At 43.3% G+C, this 17,607-nt stretch overlaps 2 protein-coding genes across 5 annotated transcripts in view; one reads left to right on the top strand and one right to left on the bottom strand.

Annotated features, from left to right (window-relative positions):
• LOC136438490 (phospholipid-transporting ATPase ABCA3-like) overlaps window positions 1-10,461 on the top strand; it is a 35,948-nt gene extending 25,487 nt beyond the window's left edge. For all 4 annotated transcript variants that reach the window (XM_066433295.1, XM_066433294.1, XM_066433292.1 and 1 more), the window contains 12 exons: window positions 108-281; window positions 887-1,100; window positions 1,488-1,695; window positions 2,196-2,289; window positions 3,313-3,511; window positions 4,035-4,160; window positions 4,662-4,791; window positions 5,215-5,281; window positions 5,781-5,977; window positions 6,169-6,286; window positions 6,824-6,952; window positions 8,641-10,461. In XM_066433295.1, the coding sequence (XP_066289392.1) occupies window positions 108-281; window positions 887-1,100; window positions 1,488-1,695; window positions 2,196-2,289; window positions 3,313-3,511; window positions 4,035-4,160; window positions 4,662-4,791; window positions 5,215-5,281; window positions 5,781-5,977; window positions 6,169-6,286; window positions 6,824-6,952; window positions 8,641-8,838 (1,854 nt within the window). In that variant the 3' untranslated portion in view covers window positions 8,839-10,461. The remainder of the gene's footprint in view (window positions 1-107; window positions 282-886; window positions 1,101-1,487; window positions 1,696-2,195; window positions 2,290-3,312; window positions 3,512-4,034; window positions 4,161-4,661; window positions 4,792-5,214; window positions 5,282-5,780; window positions 5,978-6,168; window positions 6,287-6,823; window positions 6,953-8,640) is intronic.
• Window positions 10,462-15,253: 4,792 nt separating this feature from the next.
• Window positions 15,254-16,580, bottom strand: LOC136438307 (death-associated protein kinase 1-like). The gene is made up of 4 exons (XM_066433069.1): window positions 16,361-16,580; window positions 15,988-16,230; window positions 15,673-15,772; window positions 15,254-15,450 (listed from the first exon to the last, which is right to left on the bottom strand). The coding sequence occupies exons 1-4, from the start codon at window positions 16,496-16,498 to the stop codon at window positions 15,254-15,256; spliced, it is 678 nt and encodes a 225-aa protein (XP_066289166.1). The 5' UTR covers window positions 16,499-16,580.
• Between the last annotated feature and the right edge of the window lie 1,027 nt (window positions 16,581-17,607).

Below are 17,607 nucleotides of genomic sequence, written 5' to 3'. Positions count from 1 at the left end.
GTGACCACATACATGTGCACATGAATACATACAGTACTTTTCTCAATATCTCAATAGTAGAAGATAGTATTATAACTGTAGTTACTGTATAAAACTGTATTCGTCAGGCAAAACACATCCAGTTTGTGAGTGGTCTGGACCCCGTGACATACTGGGTGGCCACGTTTGTGTGGGACATGATAAACTTCCTGGTGCCGTGGGTGTGCCTGGTCATCATGTTCGCTGCCTTCAACACTGAGGAATACGGCGGAGAGAACCTCGGAACCGTGGTCACCATACTGGTGAGTGTGTTTCTCCTTTTTGTATTGCATACCATGATTACAAACCCTACTCACTATCCAAGAACTTAATTAGTCTGTAATTTTAAGGCTTACTTCAAAATTTGAAGCAAAAGTATGTATCAAATATTTTTATATTGCTTTTTTAGCTACTTAAACTTCAAGAATATTCTGTATACTAGTGTACAAAAGTAAGATTACCCTATAGCCTACAAAAATATCTAGGTGCACTGGTGCACCCACAGTTAGGTGCACAGCTTCAAATTTAGGTGCACAAAAGTTTACAATGTCATGCACCCACTATTTCCAGTATTTCTAGCCCTAAACTGACTCATGGCGTAACTTGAGAGAACCTTGACACTACTCATGAGTTTTAAGTTTAGGATATGGGAGATTCTTTATACACAATCAGGCATTGATCTCACCTGCTAACGTTTCGATGTCTATCAGACACCTTCTTCAGAGCTTCTGACTGGAGTACTGCTTCTCACCGAACTTTTTCTCAAAGAATCTCCCATATCCTATTTTCTACCAACCTGATGAAACTATTTTCGGGAGTTTTGAGTTTGTTTTGAGTTTGTTAAAGATTGAGCTGTTTCCCCCTACAGTTTCTGTATGGCTGGGCGGCCCTGCCATTTACCTACATGGTGGGGTTCATGTTCGACTCCCCTCTGACGGCCTACTCCCTCATCACCTTCCTCCTGTCCATGATCACACTGGGCTCCATCATCGCGGTCTTCATCCTGGACAGCGTCACCGGAGACAAGGACATCGCAGAGATCCTCAACTTCGTCTTCCTGCTGGTGCCGACCCACGCACTGGGTGAGTGTGTAGATAACCTACCCACACACTGGGTGTGTAGGTAACCCACCCACACACTGGGTGTGTAGATAACCAACCCACGCACTGGGTGTGTTGATAAACCATGTGTGTACCATGGCTGTATAGTTACGACACCCATAAACTGGGCATTTGGCTCAGAACCAATAGGTTCCGGGTTCTGTACCAAGACGTTATGCCCCGATGTTGTGCCCTTGGGAAAGGCACTATACACAATATACCTACCAAGATAGTGGAGTGACACCCACTCTTCACTCTTCAAAAGTGTGCAAAAAAACGCACACAGATTTTGTGTGCCAGTGTGCCAACATCTGCACATTTGACCAAGAGCCGTAAATTTCATCTAAAAATAATGTTTTTCCCCTTCAGGCAAGGGTTTCATCGACCTGTCGACCAACAGCCAGCTGCGGGCCCAGTGCACCGCCAGCGACTTTGCCCGCCAGGCCTGCGAGGCCTCCAACGTCACGTTCTACGAGAACAACTTCGAGTGGAACACCCCAGGGGTGGGGCAGCCCGTGGCGTACCTGGCCGGGGAGGGGCTGGTGTACTTCCTCATCACCCTGCTGATCGAGTTCAGGTATATTTTTTTTCTATTTTTTTTTATTCGAACATACCTAAATACATAACATGCCAGCACATTTACTTTACACATTCACAATTCCACAGATAAACACAGTTACATGTTGTTGCAGGGGTCATTTCCACTGGCTTTTTTGGGCTAGGGTGTGCTCCCATGGAACTTTTTTGACAGGTGTTTTTCATCCCCCCTTGGGATGCCCCAATGTTGTGCCATTGGGAAAGGCACTTTACACAACTTTCCTCACTCCACCCAGGTGTAAATGGGTACCTGACTTCGGTTGGGGAAGGTGCTGACTAATTGAGGTTACCTGGTGGCGCAGATTGGCAGCGGCCCAGACCCTTGCGGCAGTTCCACAAAGTGCAAGTGTGGAGCAAATATGTATCTGTTGCGTATTATGTGATTGTAAACCCTGCAGCAATTCAGCACTGGCTGTCATTGCACGGGTAAATTCTGACCAATAAACCTGTCCATTTTTATGATTATTATCATTATAATAGGTTCTTCACCTCGCTGTGCTTCCGGGAGGAGGCCAGCGACGGGGGCGGCGGGGGCAAGATGGAGGACGGGGATGTGGCAGAGGAGCGCAAGGCGGTGAGTGGAGAAACCGAAAATGATATTAGAGGAAAACCATAATGCTTATAGCCCCTGCGTAATTTTCAATCTATTCCCTCAACCCGTGTGTCCCAAGGTACAGATTTTCCTGCCAGACTCAAGTTAGACAAGTCTGTCCTCAGAAGAAATGGACTTCTAGTGGCTATGGACCAATGTATCCGAGTAGTTTTAGATCCAATGTTTTAGATTAGTGTTAAAAGTCCTGTCAGTGTCATAATATGTACTTAACCATGACTTTTGTATATGTATGCCTGTCCCAATAAGGTATGAATGTACAATAAAGGTTATCGGATATTGGAGATTATTTTTACACATTGTCAACCAGTTAATCTCACCTGCTGACATTTCGGTGTCTGTCAGACACCTTCTTCAGAGCTTCTGACTGGAGTACTGCTTCTTGCCGCTATAAGTAGGTGGCACTTTTGCGGCGAGAACACAATCCCAAATGTGATTAAGCTTGTAAGTTGTATCCCTCCTCGTTCCAGTTCATTACTGGTGTTGACACCCAAACGTCAGCAGGTGAGATTACCAGGTTGTGAAAAAAGAATCTCCAATATCCTATGTTCTACCTACCTGATTAAATCATTTTCAGAATAAAGGTTATCAATTTTCAATGACGATGCTCAATGACCTGTAGTGGCCCCTTCTCTCCGAAAGGAGGAGGAATGCCCGCCTCACCCTTTTCTACAAACTCGTTAATAATCATATCAATATAAACGCAGACAGTCTACTTAAACCAGCTCAGGGGCGCACCCGGGGTAGTCACCATCTTAAATTCCAAACTCTCAACGCCCGGACAGACCTACATACAAACACTCGTTCTTCCCCCGCACCATCCCACGATTGTATTGGCTCCCACCGTTGAGTCATACCTTGCCAGGCTGGAGGCCTGCCCGCCTTAGCCTGGGACCTCCCCCCCCTCCTACTTTGCCCCTCGCGGGGCTATCTGGGGGGTAACGATGATGATGATGATGATTTATCAATTATCTTTGCCTGTCCCAGGTGCTGAACATGGACCCTAAGACAGGGAACTCGGCGGTGGTGATCCGTAACCTGGGGAAGATGTACGGCATGCGGAAGTGCAAGAAGGCGACGCGCCCCGCCGTCAAGGACCTGTGCCTGTCCATCCCGGCCGGGGAGTGTTTCGGGCTCTTGGGGGTCAACGGGGCAGGGAAGACCACCACTTTCAACATGCTCACAGGTAAGGGTGCAGTTTGTGTACAGTATCAGTACACCCTAGTATACAGTATTGTATGGCATTTGCTAAATTTTAAGGTTCATGTTTGTACCAAATGTCAGCATAATTGCTTCAACTATCTTGGTCCAGTAGCCAAAAAGTATTGTATATTTTTCGCTAGAAGTGGCCCATAATGCCAGAAAATCACAAATTTGGTGCTTTCAGACAAAGTTTCTCTATTTTTCAGCTATATGTATGCCACTGTACCAGAATATCTGATTACAGATGTCACTTCAAAGAAAAGATAGTGAATCTACCTATCTGATTTGTATTAACTTCCTTTTCTTTCACTTTAAAGTTCACAGTACATTCAAAATTGAAGCTGTGGTATTTATTCTCTTTGCTCTGTTCTGTTCCTCTGTTATTTCTGTCTGTTGTAAAGACACAACAGAAAATGTAGAGAAAGAAACAGTGCACAGTGTTGCTCCACTCCTATATCATATTCCATATTTCCACATTCAACCATCTTTGTTTTCCCTGACCCCAGGTGACCTGTCCGCCACCACCGGTACCGCGTTTCTGGACGGCCTGAACATCCAGACCCACCAGAGGGAGGTACGTCAGAGAATGGGGTACTGCCCGCAGTTCGACGCCCTGCTGGAGAGACTCACAGGTAAGTTCAGCTGAGGGGAATTAGTTGATCAAGACAAGCAAAATTGGAAACGCTGTTGTGTAGTGGTCAGCAACTTTGGTCCCAGACCACAGGGACACAGTTTTAAATCCCAGCCTTGCACACATTTGGAATTGTGAAACCTGACATGCATGCTACCTACTAGTACTTCGTACTTACTCAAATAAAAGGTCATCTGTGTTGGTGGTTCACATGGTACAGAGCTAAAACTTTGTTCCAACCGGGGCTGTCTCCAGCTTTAAATTTTTTTGTCCCTCTCATCGTTTAGGAGCCCATGTTGTTGATTTTTCTTATGTCAAACCTGTCATTTTAACCTTATGAAAATACATTTTCATCAGTTCCATTTCATGGAGTTTGTATCTTTTGGACGGATGGAGTGAATTTTTTTTCTGTCGCAACAAGCAAATTTTCGTTTCTGAACAAGCCTGGTTCCAACACAGAAAAGTTGGTGCATTGACTTTCAACTGTGAATGTTTCCCCCAGCCCGCGAGCTGCTGACCATGTACGCCAACTTGCGAGGAATCCCGTCCAACCGGACCAAAGGCGTGGTGGACACCACCATTGAACACCTCAACCTGCGAGAGTACGCCGACAAGCTGTGTGGGACGTACAGGTGAATACTCAACTCGTCTTATGTATAGAACTTTAATTACCTTGTGAATATGAAGTATCATCCTTTCAAACAATTGTGGACCATCACAGAACATCAACTCAGCCTCAGCCTTCCCTTTGAAAACAGTTGAAGAACTGCATTTCGAAGAATGAAACTTGAGTGACATTTTGCACCATGAAAGACACTTGTACTTACAATTTCTTTAACTTGATGGATGATATCATTCTCTTTGGCCATTTGAAAAAAAATGAATTTGTTTATTGATGAGACACTATTAGAATATCAATGATTTGACCCATGTTCTATTTGGGCAGCCCTGGCTGTAAGTATAGCCAGTATAACCACGTTTTGGCGTAGCACACCTTCTAAACCACTAAATGAATAGTATTACACATATATTAAGTCACTGTTTTGTCCCTCTAGCGGTGGAAACAAGAGGAAGCTGAGTACGGCATCAGCCATCGTGGGGGATCCACCAATCATCTTCTTGGTAAGGACAACTGCTTTGTTTGTTTTGCGTAATTAGCAAACTGCCTTTAGGCCTACAGTAAGTACAAGCTGCGTGAGACCAGACACTAACTTGTAGGTTTGATCCACTCCTCTGCCTACTCATAGCCATGGTAGCGTAGCGTGCGTAGTCCAGTGGTTAGCGATCTTGCCTCTGGAACTAGAAGCCCCGGGTTCGATCCCAACTGTGTCGCTCACCCGACATGCACGCTACCAGGAAGGGTCGTAGTCCTTATGACGGGACGTTAAGCCGTGGTCCACTGTTCACTGTGCTTGTCGAAAAGAGCTAGGGGAATTTCCCTGGTACAATGAAGCTGTAAATACTGTATATTGTGTCTGTCTCCTCTGTAACAACCAGTGGAAGATTAGCTCATCTGTTCTAAGAGTTCATTTGAGCTAAACTGGTTCGAGATCACTTTCCTTTCCTTTCATAGCCATAGGTAGGCTATGGGACTACCTTTAACTCGTACATCTTTGTTCAGGACGAGCCGACGGCTGGCATGGACCCGAAGGCGCGGCGGTTCCTGTGGGACGCGGTGACGTCGCTGATGAAGGGCGGCCGCTGCGTGGTGCTGACCTCCCACAGCATGGAGGAGTGCGAGGCCCTCTGCACACGCCTCGCCATCATGGTCAACGGCGAGTTCAAGTGCCTGGGGAGTATCCAGCACCTCAAGAGCAGGTTAGTCCTAAACATTAGTCATGAACATCAGTCATAATTGACAAATTTTGAAAAATTGTAATAATACTTGCCACACATGCAGCTTCTGAGGTGTGCTATCTCTTATCGCCTTGTTGTCATTGCAAAGCATACATCTGTCTTATAAAAATAAACTGTGGTAGATGACTGTATGTTGTTTGTTCTAAATGCAGGTTTGGTAAAGGCTACACCCTGATGGTGAAGGTGGATGTGGAGACCCACTCTCCCGAGCCCCTCAGGAGCTTCGTGCAGACACAGTTTCCTGGAGCAGATCTCGTGGATGAACATCAGGTAAACTACCTCATAATGTGTTTTGGCAATACCAGAAATCCCTGTTCCATGAGTGGTGTGCAATAATTCAGATAATGTTAGAGTTACATCATTCCATCATTACTCTGTTCTGTGTAACTCAGTGAAATTGAGTTATGGTTCTCATGGAAGTGCAACAAAGATGGAGACTGGATTGGGGCTATGTTCATTCACTTTAAAGTTTGTTTAACCACTTAGAAAGCACACATGAAAAGGATATTTGTTACTCAAGTATCTAGATCCATTTTGAAACGGTCACCAATATGTACATGTAGACTGTGTCCAAAATCTATCCAGTTGCTTGAGTAACTGTTACCTTGTGTATCTGGATGTCTAACCTTCATTGATGTAAAAATGATTTTTCTTATGCATTTTGATTATTATGATTGAAGCAGGCTCTTGAGACAGATAGTTACCATGTTAGAAGCTAACCCGATGCTGTTATCTGTACATTCAAGTTGTTTAAACCAAGTGGTTGCGAATCCTACCAAATACCAACATCTCCTTTTTATCCCACAGGGTATGCTGCAGTACCAACTGAGTAGTACAGGGGGCCTCACTTGGTCGTACGTGTTTGAGGCCTTGGAGGGGAAACGGACCGACCTGGGCATCGTAGACTACAGTGTCTCACAGACCAGCCTAGAGCAGGTGGGTGGGGCAGGCACTAAAGATTATAGACTTTGACTTTCAATTTCATGCCTCAAATATGAAAATTGAAAACAACCATCGTATGTTACTTAATGCTGTACACCTGCCTGTTTAGTTTAAATAGGCCAAATACAAGCAGAACAAGAATACATGAAGCAAGGAAACATGTCCACACATCAATCCCAGACATGATTGGCATTTGGTGAACAACAAGCTTTTTTTAAAGTGAAAGTGGCTCTTCCCTTCTCTTCTGCTTCTACCCTCTCGTGACCCAGGCTGTTCCCTTCTCTGTTACTCCTCCCCTTTTGTTATCACTGGCTATTCCTCCCTTCAGTGCACACTGTCTGTTGCTACTCCTCCTTTCTGCACCACACTGGCTGTTCTCCCCTCCATCACCCCTCCCCTCCATGTGACTGGCTCTTCTCTCCTTCGTCTGCCCTCCCCTCCCAGGTGTTTCTCCGCTTTGCCCTGCATCAGGACGGTGAGGAGGAAGTTGGCCTTGCGCGGGTCCTGTCCGGTACGATGCCCTCCCTCACTGCTCTCTCCATGCGGAGTGCACACTCCCTCGCACTGTTAGGTCAGCAACCAAACCTCTCCCGGCCGACCCTCCTACAGGCCAGCGTGCAGTCCATGCACAGGAGACTGTACGAACCCGCTCATGATCAGGACCAAACAGAGTGTTAGACCAGAAGCTCAGGTCTCTGTGTAAAGCGATAGGTGGACTGTTGAGATTCAGTTTCAAGTTCATGTTTGCTTGTGTTGTTGAAAATCCAAATCTGTTGCATTTAGGACACAGTTCTCGAGGTCTGCGTTCTGACTTGGGCTGTTTTTTATTCACTATGCTTGTTATTTCAGTTTCGTGAATGTGAGTGCAGACTGTATATGAATCCGTGCATGATCAGGACCAAACAGATTCTTTGACCAGATGTTGGCAGCTCAGCTCAGGTCTCTGCGAATCCTAGTCAGGGGCACTGTTGAACTTCATGTTCAAGTTCTGGTTGAAGCCCATTGTTCCTCTGGGAGTGCTGCACATTTAGTCATGCTTCACGATTATGTGAATCTTACAAAAACTAGCTAGCTTTGTCAAGCCCTAGTGAATGTTAGTTTAGACTTTCGAGTTATCTAACAAGAATAATTTTACTCAAGTTGTTTAATATCAAACTTTGTTGCAGTTGGGCCACAGTATACGTTACAGCCCAGTGTTCCTTTGGCAATGTTTCAGCATTTTATCAGAGACTTGTAGGAGTCAGTAGCTTTGTCAAACTTTGCAAATGTTAGTAAGTTCAGACATTGGAATCATCACCAAGAAGAACAGTGTTAGCTCAAGTTGTCTAACGTCCAAATCTGTTGCAGTTGGGCCACAGTTCTCGAGGTCTGGGTTCTGAGTTGGGTTATTTTCTATTCACCAATTTACATTGTATCAATCATATTGCAGATTTATGCAATTTACTAGTGCTTACACATGTTTTTTCCTTACATATACTTTGTTTAAAAACGTTGAGATAAGTCTTTAGCATACATTGATTTGTTCATGCCTTCAAATCTTAATGTGGAGAAATTTTCACCAACACCAGAAATTTTCACTGCTCTTTTCCTTTAGTTGGCAAACAGTTAAATTTCTCCACAACGTAAATTACCAATTCAGATGAACGTTCACGCTAATGTGTTTAATATTTTTCTTCTCGCAGGTGTTTCTGAACTTCGCCAAGGACCAGTTTAGCGAGGATGAGCCAAACGGGAAGATCCCGGAGTACAGCTCGTCCGTTCCCAACACCTCCTTCCCCAGTATGAAGTCTCCCGCCCACCACCAGCAGCCCATCCTCGTTAACGGGGCCCGCAGTAACGCTGCCTTCACTAACGAAGCAGAAAATACAACACCCTTATAGTGGGACAGTCCACAATAACGCAGTGATCACTGATGACTCAGAAAGTATCACCCCTTAAAAGTACATAATTATGATAATGCTGCTATTTCTAACAAAAATGTCACCTCCTTATAGTGGGACAGTAGCAGTTCAATACATTTTTGTTTTCTGCCTATTTGGCTGCAAAGCAGGTGACTATGGTTTTCCCACAATTGAGTACACAATAACCCAGTGTTCACTTACAACTCAGAAAATATCACAGTGTGAAACTTTTTGGTTATTTGGCTGCAAAGCAGCTGACTATATGATTTTCCCCACAATAATGCAGTAGTCACCAATGACTCAGAAAACAGCCCCCCTTTTTGTAGGGCCGTGGCACAGCAATGTTTTGTTCACCAACTAATCAGAAAGTCATTTTCATTTCTTGTTGGTTTACCTACAAAGTAGACAGCTACATCAATCTAGAAATGTGTTTGGTGATGAGATAAAAGAATGGAACTCACCATGAATAACAGAATACTTAGTATTTTGTTCTTATTTTTTTGCATTTGCATTAAATTATTGTTTTTGTTTAGATTTTTTATCTGGCTGCAAAGCAGGCAACTGCAATATTCATTGTACCAAAATGCTGCTTAATGCTGCTTTCAGTAATAACGCTTCTTTCAGTAATAACGCTGCTTTCAGTAATAACGATCCCTCTACATTACGAACTGCAGCCATGTAAGGAATTTAAACTTCCTGTTGTTTGGCTTTGGAGCTGTGGAGCAAGTGACTCCAATTTATTTATCTTTGATTTTGTATGTGTATCTTTTAAAGGATGTATCACCCTCCTTATATCATACCCTAGAAGTTATACATGTACTTAAAAAAACTACTTTATTTAATACGTTTGTGAATATTAGTCATCCAGGAATTGAAGAATGATATTCTAATTCAATTTATACAACTGGATAACAATATGAGATGGACATCTGAAACATTTGGTATTTTCATATTGTAATCAAGTTGTTAGATTGAATTAAGATATTCTATTTTATTTAACGTGTGTGGCTAAGGCCTCATTTACACTGATGAAGGTTAGGCTTCCTGGTTAAGATATACTCAATATAAAAGTTACCCAAGCAACTGGGGATGCATTTTGAACACAGTCATACCCTTTGAAAGAGATTTTTGGGACCACTAGGAACAATGTTATTTTTAACATCATGATTTTTCAGACACGTTATATGGGAGCTGAAATGTCCAGAATGCAATATTTTTACCACAAAAAGATATTTTATCCACTCAGCATGGACGACTATGTGTATAAAGGATGCCTCACCCAAGTGCACACACAATGTAAAAGACAACTGCACTGTATTTTCACAAGGAGATTGGAGTATATGTTGTCATAAAGATATGCAAAGAGATGTGTATGTCTAAGGGAAAGTTGTACAAAGTGAAATGAAGCACCAAAGGCAGTGTTAACCCATAGAATAACATAAAGAAACAGATGCACTTAAAGTTAAAGTTTTATTTACAAATTGCTGAAGTGTACATATTTTTGTGAACTGTTAAAAACAGCAATGGAAAAGGAGCTGTATATTTGGATTACCTTTATGGTCCTTTTATTTAGATATTGTATAAAGGTTTAAATGTTGCTAATCTAAGGACTGTTGGTGTATTAACTTGATAAAGAGTTTGAAGGTGGCCAGGTATTGTTTTTAGGAAAGAGCAGTTTGGGTGTCTGAAAAAAAACCCTCAGGAGAATTTAGTCTTTGGACATTTAACAGGGTGAATGTAAAAGAAAAGGTTCACTGTAGCAGTATCATCAGAATTGCTAATTTAACTGGAAACGGCCACATAGGAAATCTTGACAGTATGGACTGTATTCCGTTGAAGAGAGCCACATCATACTCTCTAATTTTGTGGCCATTTTCCAAGAGACGCACAGAAACTTCTCGGTTGTACTTCAGTGCAAGTTTTGTGATGAATTGCTGCTGAATTGTGGAGTAAGATTTTTGTGTGTGTATGCTACTGACCAGAACCAATGTACTCATAGATGTCATTGACAGCCATGCATTAAGAACTAAGTACATATCTATAATATTGTTTACTTCAGCACAATGATAATGTTATAGCAGGAAAGTGCCTTGTAGAAGAGTGCCTGTGTATATATAGTGCATGCGTTCGTGTAACAAGAGTTAGGTACAAGCTATCGCCTGAAGTGACCTCACAAACCTGTCATAACCAACTTATGAAGTGCTGCAAAGTGTGTGACAATCATCTATACTGCAGTGCATATTTTTATTGCCCAGCTCCTCCGTGTATCCATGAATTTATACATTGTTCATTTTTCTTTATTGTACGTCAGTTTGAAGACGGGTCCAAAGACACTTGAGGAAGTTTTCTTGTGACAGGAATGTCATGTTTACCTTGTGTAATCAGACATGTTTGTTTCAGAACTGTAAGGTTTTATTGTTCATTGTGACATTTCATCAGTGGAAATTATAACTGTGATTGATATGTGTTTTGTTATTATGTACCATACAACCCAGGACTTACACTTGTGATCACTTGCTATGCTGTAAACTGTTGCAAAAACACAGACACTTTTCACTATGGCAGTCTGTGTATGCCGATGACTCGCCAGTTTTGTTGACCCGATGTTGCTTTGCTACCTCCAGTGTTCATGCCGTTGTTTGTTTAACGATGACGTTTATGCCATCTTGCCATTCATGAATAAACTGTACTGTAACTGTTGTTGCTGTTACAAACGTGTTGCTGGTCCTTCTAATTTACTTATGTTAGAGCCTTTTTCCTACAGAAATCACTTGCGAAGTGTATTTGGCAAAAAGAGTTTGTCATCTAATGTCAATGTAGTCATAATCAGTAATAGATTGGGTCATAAGATATGACATGCATTTTATTTCATATATAGATAACTGGTAGCTAAAACTAGAGAAGAAACTACTGACGATAATAATTACAGCATAACTAGTAGTAACTGTGCATGATACATAGAGCAACAATCATACACACATCATCGAGTAAATGGACAGATGTCATCATCACATGGAGCACAAACGCTCTTTTACTGCCTACCACGGGACATATAGGAATGGAATTCGACACTTGACGCCAATGTATTTAGATTGAGTGATAAGATACGAATTAGCGACAATGATTACATACCAGTCTGATGCATAAACAATACCAATGAACAAACAGTTGGGGGCTTATGTTCAACTCTAAATTGGCTGGGATCAAAAACATCCAAAAAAGACCTTTTCAATCAGTTTTATCTTCCGCGATGTCCCAAGTGTCTCAGATGTCACCCTTGTCACTTCCATTCTTCCTGACATTAGTCATCACTGTCCTTATGGCCATTCTTGCTGTCACTGCCATCTGAGATTCCGCTTCAGGATGAATCTTAAAAAGCACTTAGTCACTATCTTCTCCATAGTGAGGAGGATCGTTGTACATTCCTGCATCCTCCTCGCCCAGGCACTTTGGGACCATTCTTGCCACCAGTGTCTTTGCAATGTTAATTTCATTATAATATTAATATCAGGTATTTGCAGGATGTTGTAGATTATGTAGGAAACTGTGTTTCTCAATTTGTGAAATCTGTTTGTTTTACTGTTTCGTCCTTTGTACAAATAAGTTTCGAATAACCTGTGGAGATTTTCTTTTTGATAAATGAGCAACAGTAAAGGAAAGAGTCCTGGTTGTGAGATTTGCTCTTGCATGTCATACGCGAAAAAGCAATTACTCAAACAACTGGATATGATTTTGGAAATTCCAGTTGTTTGAGTAATTGCTTTTTGGCGTATCTTATTACCTGGATGTCTAATCTTCATCGACCTTGCATGTCATATTTATTGAAGATATTCCCCTGTGACCATGTATTATTAGATAGCATGCAGTAATGCTCACACTGACAGAGTAGTCATCTACTGTAGTTCTTGTTTCTTTCACTGTAACTTTAAGTTCACTGTTTTCATTGTCACCGCTGGACCGTGAACTTATCATCACAGTGAAAAACCTATTCATGATTCCTTCACACATCCTTTCTGCCAGTCACTTGCTTCCACCGTGAAGTTAAAGTTCAGTGAAAATGTCAATTTCTCTTACACCGTGAAATTTTGCTACCGTGAACTTAAAGTGAATTATTATGTAAGAAGTCTTATTTCAAATTTTCTATGTTGGATAAGCCAATGCAAACATTTCAGAATCTACTCTATTGGTGTCTTATGTTTTTTCGCTGTAGCGAAGATCTGCCTACAAAGTTAGATTTCTTTAATCTTACCTGATGCTACTAGATTAGAAGTCAAGATTGCATAGAAAACTTTATCATAGACATTCTCTACATAGGCTAGCCCAAGAAAACTATTCCTCAATCATCTCTACTGGCATCCCATGATTTTTCTGTAGCCACATTATTCTCAAAAGTAGTTTTTGTATATATTTTGTAGATTACAAATCTAATGCTAATGTTACTCACAAAATAGAACTCTCAACAATTTACACACAAACGGGCTAATGGTCTACACTTCCTTAAAGTTCACCCAATGCCACGATAAACATACAAAGTTAGTATTCTTGAATTGTATTCAAACATACATCTGGCGCTATCCGCATGTCACGAAGCTGCACACAGTTAAAATGTGAGGTTAGCATTCCTCCACCTACGATTAAAGCTTGGATTAAACTAATTCGGCAAGGTGCGGGCTGACTTCTTCCAGAACTTCCTTGAACGCGCGGCGTGCAGCCTCGCCCTTCCTGCCCACGATGTCCAGCAGTTCTCTCGCCTTGTCGTGAGCTGTTCTGTTGGCCCTGATGATGCCGCAATCCTCTTCGCTCAGGACGTCACGTGACAGGAGATGGTTCAGGATCCCCCCCATGACGGCCGATGACCTCAGGTCCCGGACCAGCTCCGGGCGGTTCTTGATGAGCGGATCCTCCTCTCTACCCAGCAGGCCGCTGCCGCCATTTTGGATCATCCCAGCAGCATGCGGGTTTACCTCTTCCAACACGGCCTTGAACTCGCGAGTTGCACCTTCGCCCTTCCTTTCTACGATGTCCAACAGTTCCCTCGCCTTGTCTTGAGGTGTTTCCTTTGCCCTGATGACGTCACATTCCTCCACAGACAGGATGTCACGTGCCTGCAGGTGGTCCAGGATTGGCTCCACGCGCCGCAAGGCCTGGACCAGCTCCGGGCGGTTCCTGGTGAGCGGGGTCTCCACACACAGGAGGTCACTGACCTGTTCCGTGAACCCGAGGGTGGGATGGACGATTGTACCGCCCTCTGCTGCTGCCTTGCTGATCTCCTTCTTGCCATAGGAGTAGAACTCCTCCCTGTGTTCCTTCAGTGCGCGAGCGCTGAGCACCTTCTCTACTGTGCCTGTCCCTGGGCTGCACTCATCCAGCACATCAGCGATGATGTTCTCCAGCTGCTGCAGCATCTTGCCACACTGCACCTTGTCACCCTGCGCACTCCGGACACAGATGTTGACTGTACGGCCGTCCGGAGAGAGTTTGATGAGACCTTCCACATTCCTGTCCACACACTTGGCGCCATCTCTCCACAGCAGCGGGCGATTCTTCAGCTCCCTCATCAGGCGGGTCTGCACACGGGGGAAGAACCCGGAGGAAAACATGTCGGTGGAGTCGGCGCACTGGACTTGCTTCCCAAAGTAGACCACCCTTGGCTCAGGTGTTGGTTGCCACTTGTCAGGAGGCATGGTTTGTGTCAGCAGCCCTGGGAAGATTAAGGTCTGTCCGTCATAGGAGTGGCAGAGCTGGAACTCTTGCAGCAGGGTGATGAGGAGACCCACGTCAGCAACGCCCTGGTGACGTAGTCCTCGCCTGTTCTCTCCGGGCGGGGAATGGGGAAGTTGAGTGGTGCCAACATCGGACCGATGACGTCAGTGCAGAGCCAGTTGGGCTTAAGGACAATGATGGGTTCAGAAGAACTCGGACAGTTGAAGATGACCTGTAACATGTACACAAAACTATATTGAGGTATGTACACTCCACATCAAAATTATTCCATTGGTTTTAGACAAATAAGTCGAAGTGAACTTGGCAGCCGTACGGTATAGAATATTTGACATAGAATTAAATCGATCATTGAAATGCCATAGGACCTATAAAAGAACTTGGTATATTCATACATATCAGTCATTATGGTTGTATAACACATCCTGGAATATTATAATAATTATGATTTTAATAAGAAGGAACATTATAATATTCCGTTGTTAAGGCAAAAAGGGTCGAAAATCCGAACAATATATGACATGTAATAAAATGATTTGGGGACACCCTACCTCCCCCAGATGGTCCAGGAATCTTGTAGACTTCAGCAGAAAGTCCTCCTCCACATGTGGGTCGATCTCTTTGACTGCGTCCACGTAGTCTGGCCACCTCAGTACAGGACACTTCGGGCTGCTTAATCAGTTCTTGTATAATTATACATACATACCTCTAACATAGCCGTCTTCATGGTGGCCAGCAGCTTCTTGAGTCGGTCCATCACAGGTGTTCGAGTCTCCTTACAATTCATCAGGAAGACTTCGTCTGAGATACGGAGGTGATCTTCGAACTCTGACGTCATCAGCTGCAGAAGATGCCCAGCTTTGCGTTGTCCTAAACGTCAAAAGTGTGTTAGATTCAGGTTTATCGTGGCAAGGCATTAAATATACGCATATTAATACCAAGAGTTACGTCATAAGTCAGTTTATCGGGTATGCAATATAAACAAATAGTTCATGCATTTAATCTCGACTGCTTACTTGGTGCACTCCAAAACCATCTAACGTTTGCATTTCCTGACGCCCCTAACCTCACAAACACTCCTGTCCTACTTACCTGCTGTGAGTGACACTTTGTCGGCATGGCTGGCCACTAAGATGACGTCAGGCTGCCGGTTCGGGTTGCAGGACTTGATGAAACTCAGCCACCAGTGGACCTGGAGCCGAACGGAAACAATTCATGTCCTTCAATATCTAATTTCAGTACTTAACTGGAGCTCTTATGAACAAAAAATCATACGTGAACAATTTGAAAATATTCCAGTGAATTAGCACTGAAGGCCAAAAACAAAAGCATATCATGATCAAAGAGAAAGATAGAAACAAAGTATGCAATTTTTTCTTCATGGTTTCATGCCTAAATGGTACTTACCTCTTGCTCTTGGGTGTGGCTGTCGTCCATGATGTTGTACAGCACAATGAAGATGGTGTTCTCTGCATCCATGAACATGCTGTGTGTTACCGCGTACTCCGCCTGCCCAGCGAAATCCCACAGGCTGACCTCCCCCACCCCTGGAACATGGAACGTCCCAACATCCACCCCTGGGGTGGGGTCGTGAGGCTCCTCGGCTGATGACGTCTTACTCGTTCCTTGGAACAGTGCAGCCACGCGGCCCTGTTGGACAACAGTTATTCCATTTTGACGTCTTCGACGAACTTTGCGTGCTATGTCTGAGGAATATAGTATCTATTTTATTTGGCCATTTGGTTGTATCTTCAAACGAACAAGAAGGGCTCTTACTTACTCTTTTAAGACTTCCTTTCAGCGTGGACTTTCCCGTTCTCGCTTTCCCAAACACGAAGACCTTACACCTGTTGACCTTCACTCCGCCAGCCTTCTGCAGCAACTCGTTGTACGACTTCTCTTGCATCGCTACCTTCATTCCGGGAGGAAATGGGACGTAAAAAAGAAAGTGCAAGTTGGAATATCGTTCGTTCGAAAGAACAGAGGTTTACCCCTCAATATGTGAGAGATACAGACAATGATATGTCTTTATGTATAAAAGTATAATGAATATTCAACCATAAGATAAAATGATTTTGATCTGTATGTAATACACAGAGGTGATTTTAAGTCGAATGTACCAGTCAATAACAACGTTGCCTACCTTCATGGCACGCCGAGTCTGCTGTTTTGCTTTATCCAATGGAGTCTTCCCCCACTGTACAGGGAGACATAGGAGATGTACAATTCTTCGTGTCGATGTGAATTTTGATTGCTGAAAACTTTATTGCTGTTACGTTGACACGTTGTTACGCTGGTACGTTTCTCTTTAACAAGATGCCTAAGGTTTGTACACGCATGCGCAGCCTACTCACGCTTGATGATGACCAGCCATGTGTTTGACCAGGTTGGGCAGTTGGTACATGTACCGCCATTAGGAGTGGCAATGTGACGAACTACCCAGCTTGCCAGGCATCAAATGACCTGTCACCTTCAGACATACATAGAATAGTTTGTACTTTGCATTGAACCCTGCATTTACCAGATCTTGTGCACAGAGCATGCGTTGTACTTGTTTAGGTCTGTTGACTCGCACAGGATGTGCATACACGTATATGCACAAATCCCGTCTCTCTGGATGCAAATTTTATGTGTTTTTCTTTTCATGAGGATATGGAATTACGTAATCTATAGGGTTCATTTCAACCATATTGATCCAACTTGTGGTTCACCCGTTTTCTCATACAACCTCCCATCATCTTATATTATCAGACGTTCCCGGACCTGGTAAATATTTCTGTTATATGCCTTGAATCATATTTCTTTGCAGTGGTGGAGTTGATACAAGCCATTGTAGCTTGAGTGCGGCACCACCGTATGCTGTATTGTATAACTGTTTCAATTAGAGAAATAAGACACACTCAAAAACAGGCCCCGCTCTGCCAAATCGGACAGAACCGCTATAAATCGTAGGGCAGAAATCAGCAAGATAAGTTTTTGAGGGACGCTAAATCTAATGTTTTAAAGAAGTTACTTGACAAGACAGTT

The sequence above is a fragment of the Branchiostoma lanceolatum genome, chromosome 7, assembly GCF_035083965.1.
Source record: "Branchiostoma lanceolatum isolate klBraLanc5 chromosome 7, klBraLanc5.hap2, whole genome shotgun sequence".
Classification (NCBI taxonomy): domain Eukaryota; kingdom Metazoa; phylum Chordata; class Leptocardii; order Amphioxiformes; family Branchiostomatidae; genus Branchiostoma; species Branchiostoma lanceolatum.
Note: the sequence above shows the minus strand (reverse complement) of the source record. Positions and strands in the feature narration are given on the sequence as shown.

What these genes read in the sequence shown, in the direction of transcription:
- LOC136438307 (XM_066433069.1), bottom strand. Translation starts at nt 16,498, where the DNA reads ATGAAGGTAGCGATGCAAGAGAAGTCGTACAACGAGTTGCTGCAGAAG. An exon ending in TGAAAGGAAGTCTTAAAAGA is followed by an intron (nt 16,231 to 16,360) that starts GTAAGTAAGAGC and finishes GTTGTCCAACAG; the next exon opens with GGCCGCGTGGCTGCACTGTT. An exon ending in CAAAGTGTCACTCACAGCAG is followed by an intron (nt 15,451 to 15,672) that starts GTAAGTAGGACA and finishes TTTGACGTTTAG; the next exon opens with GACAACGCAAAGCTGGGCAT.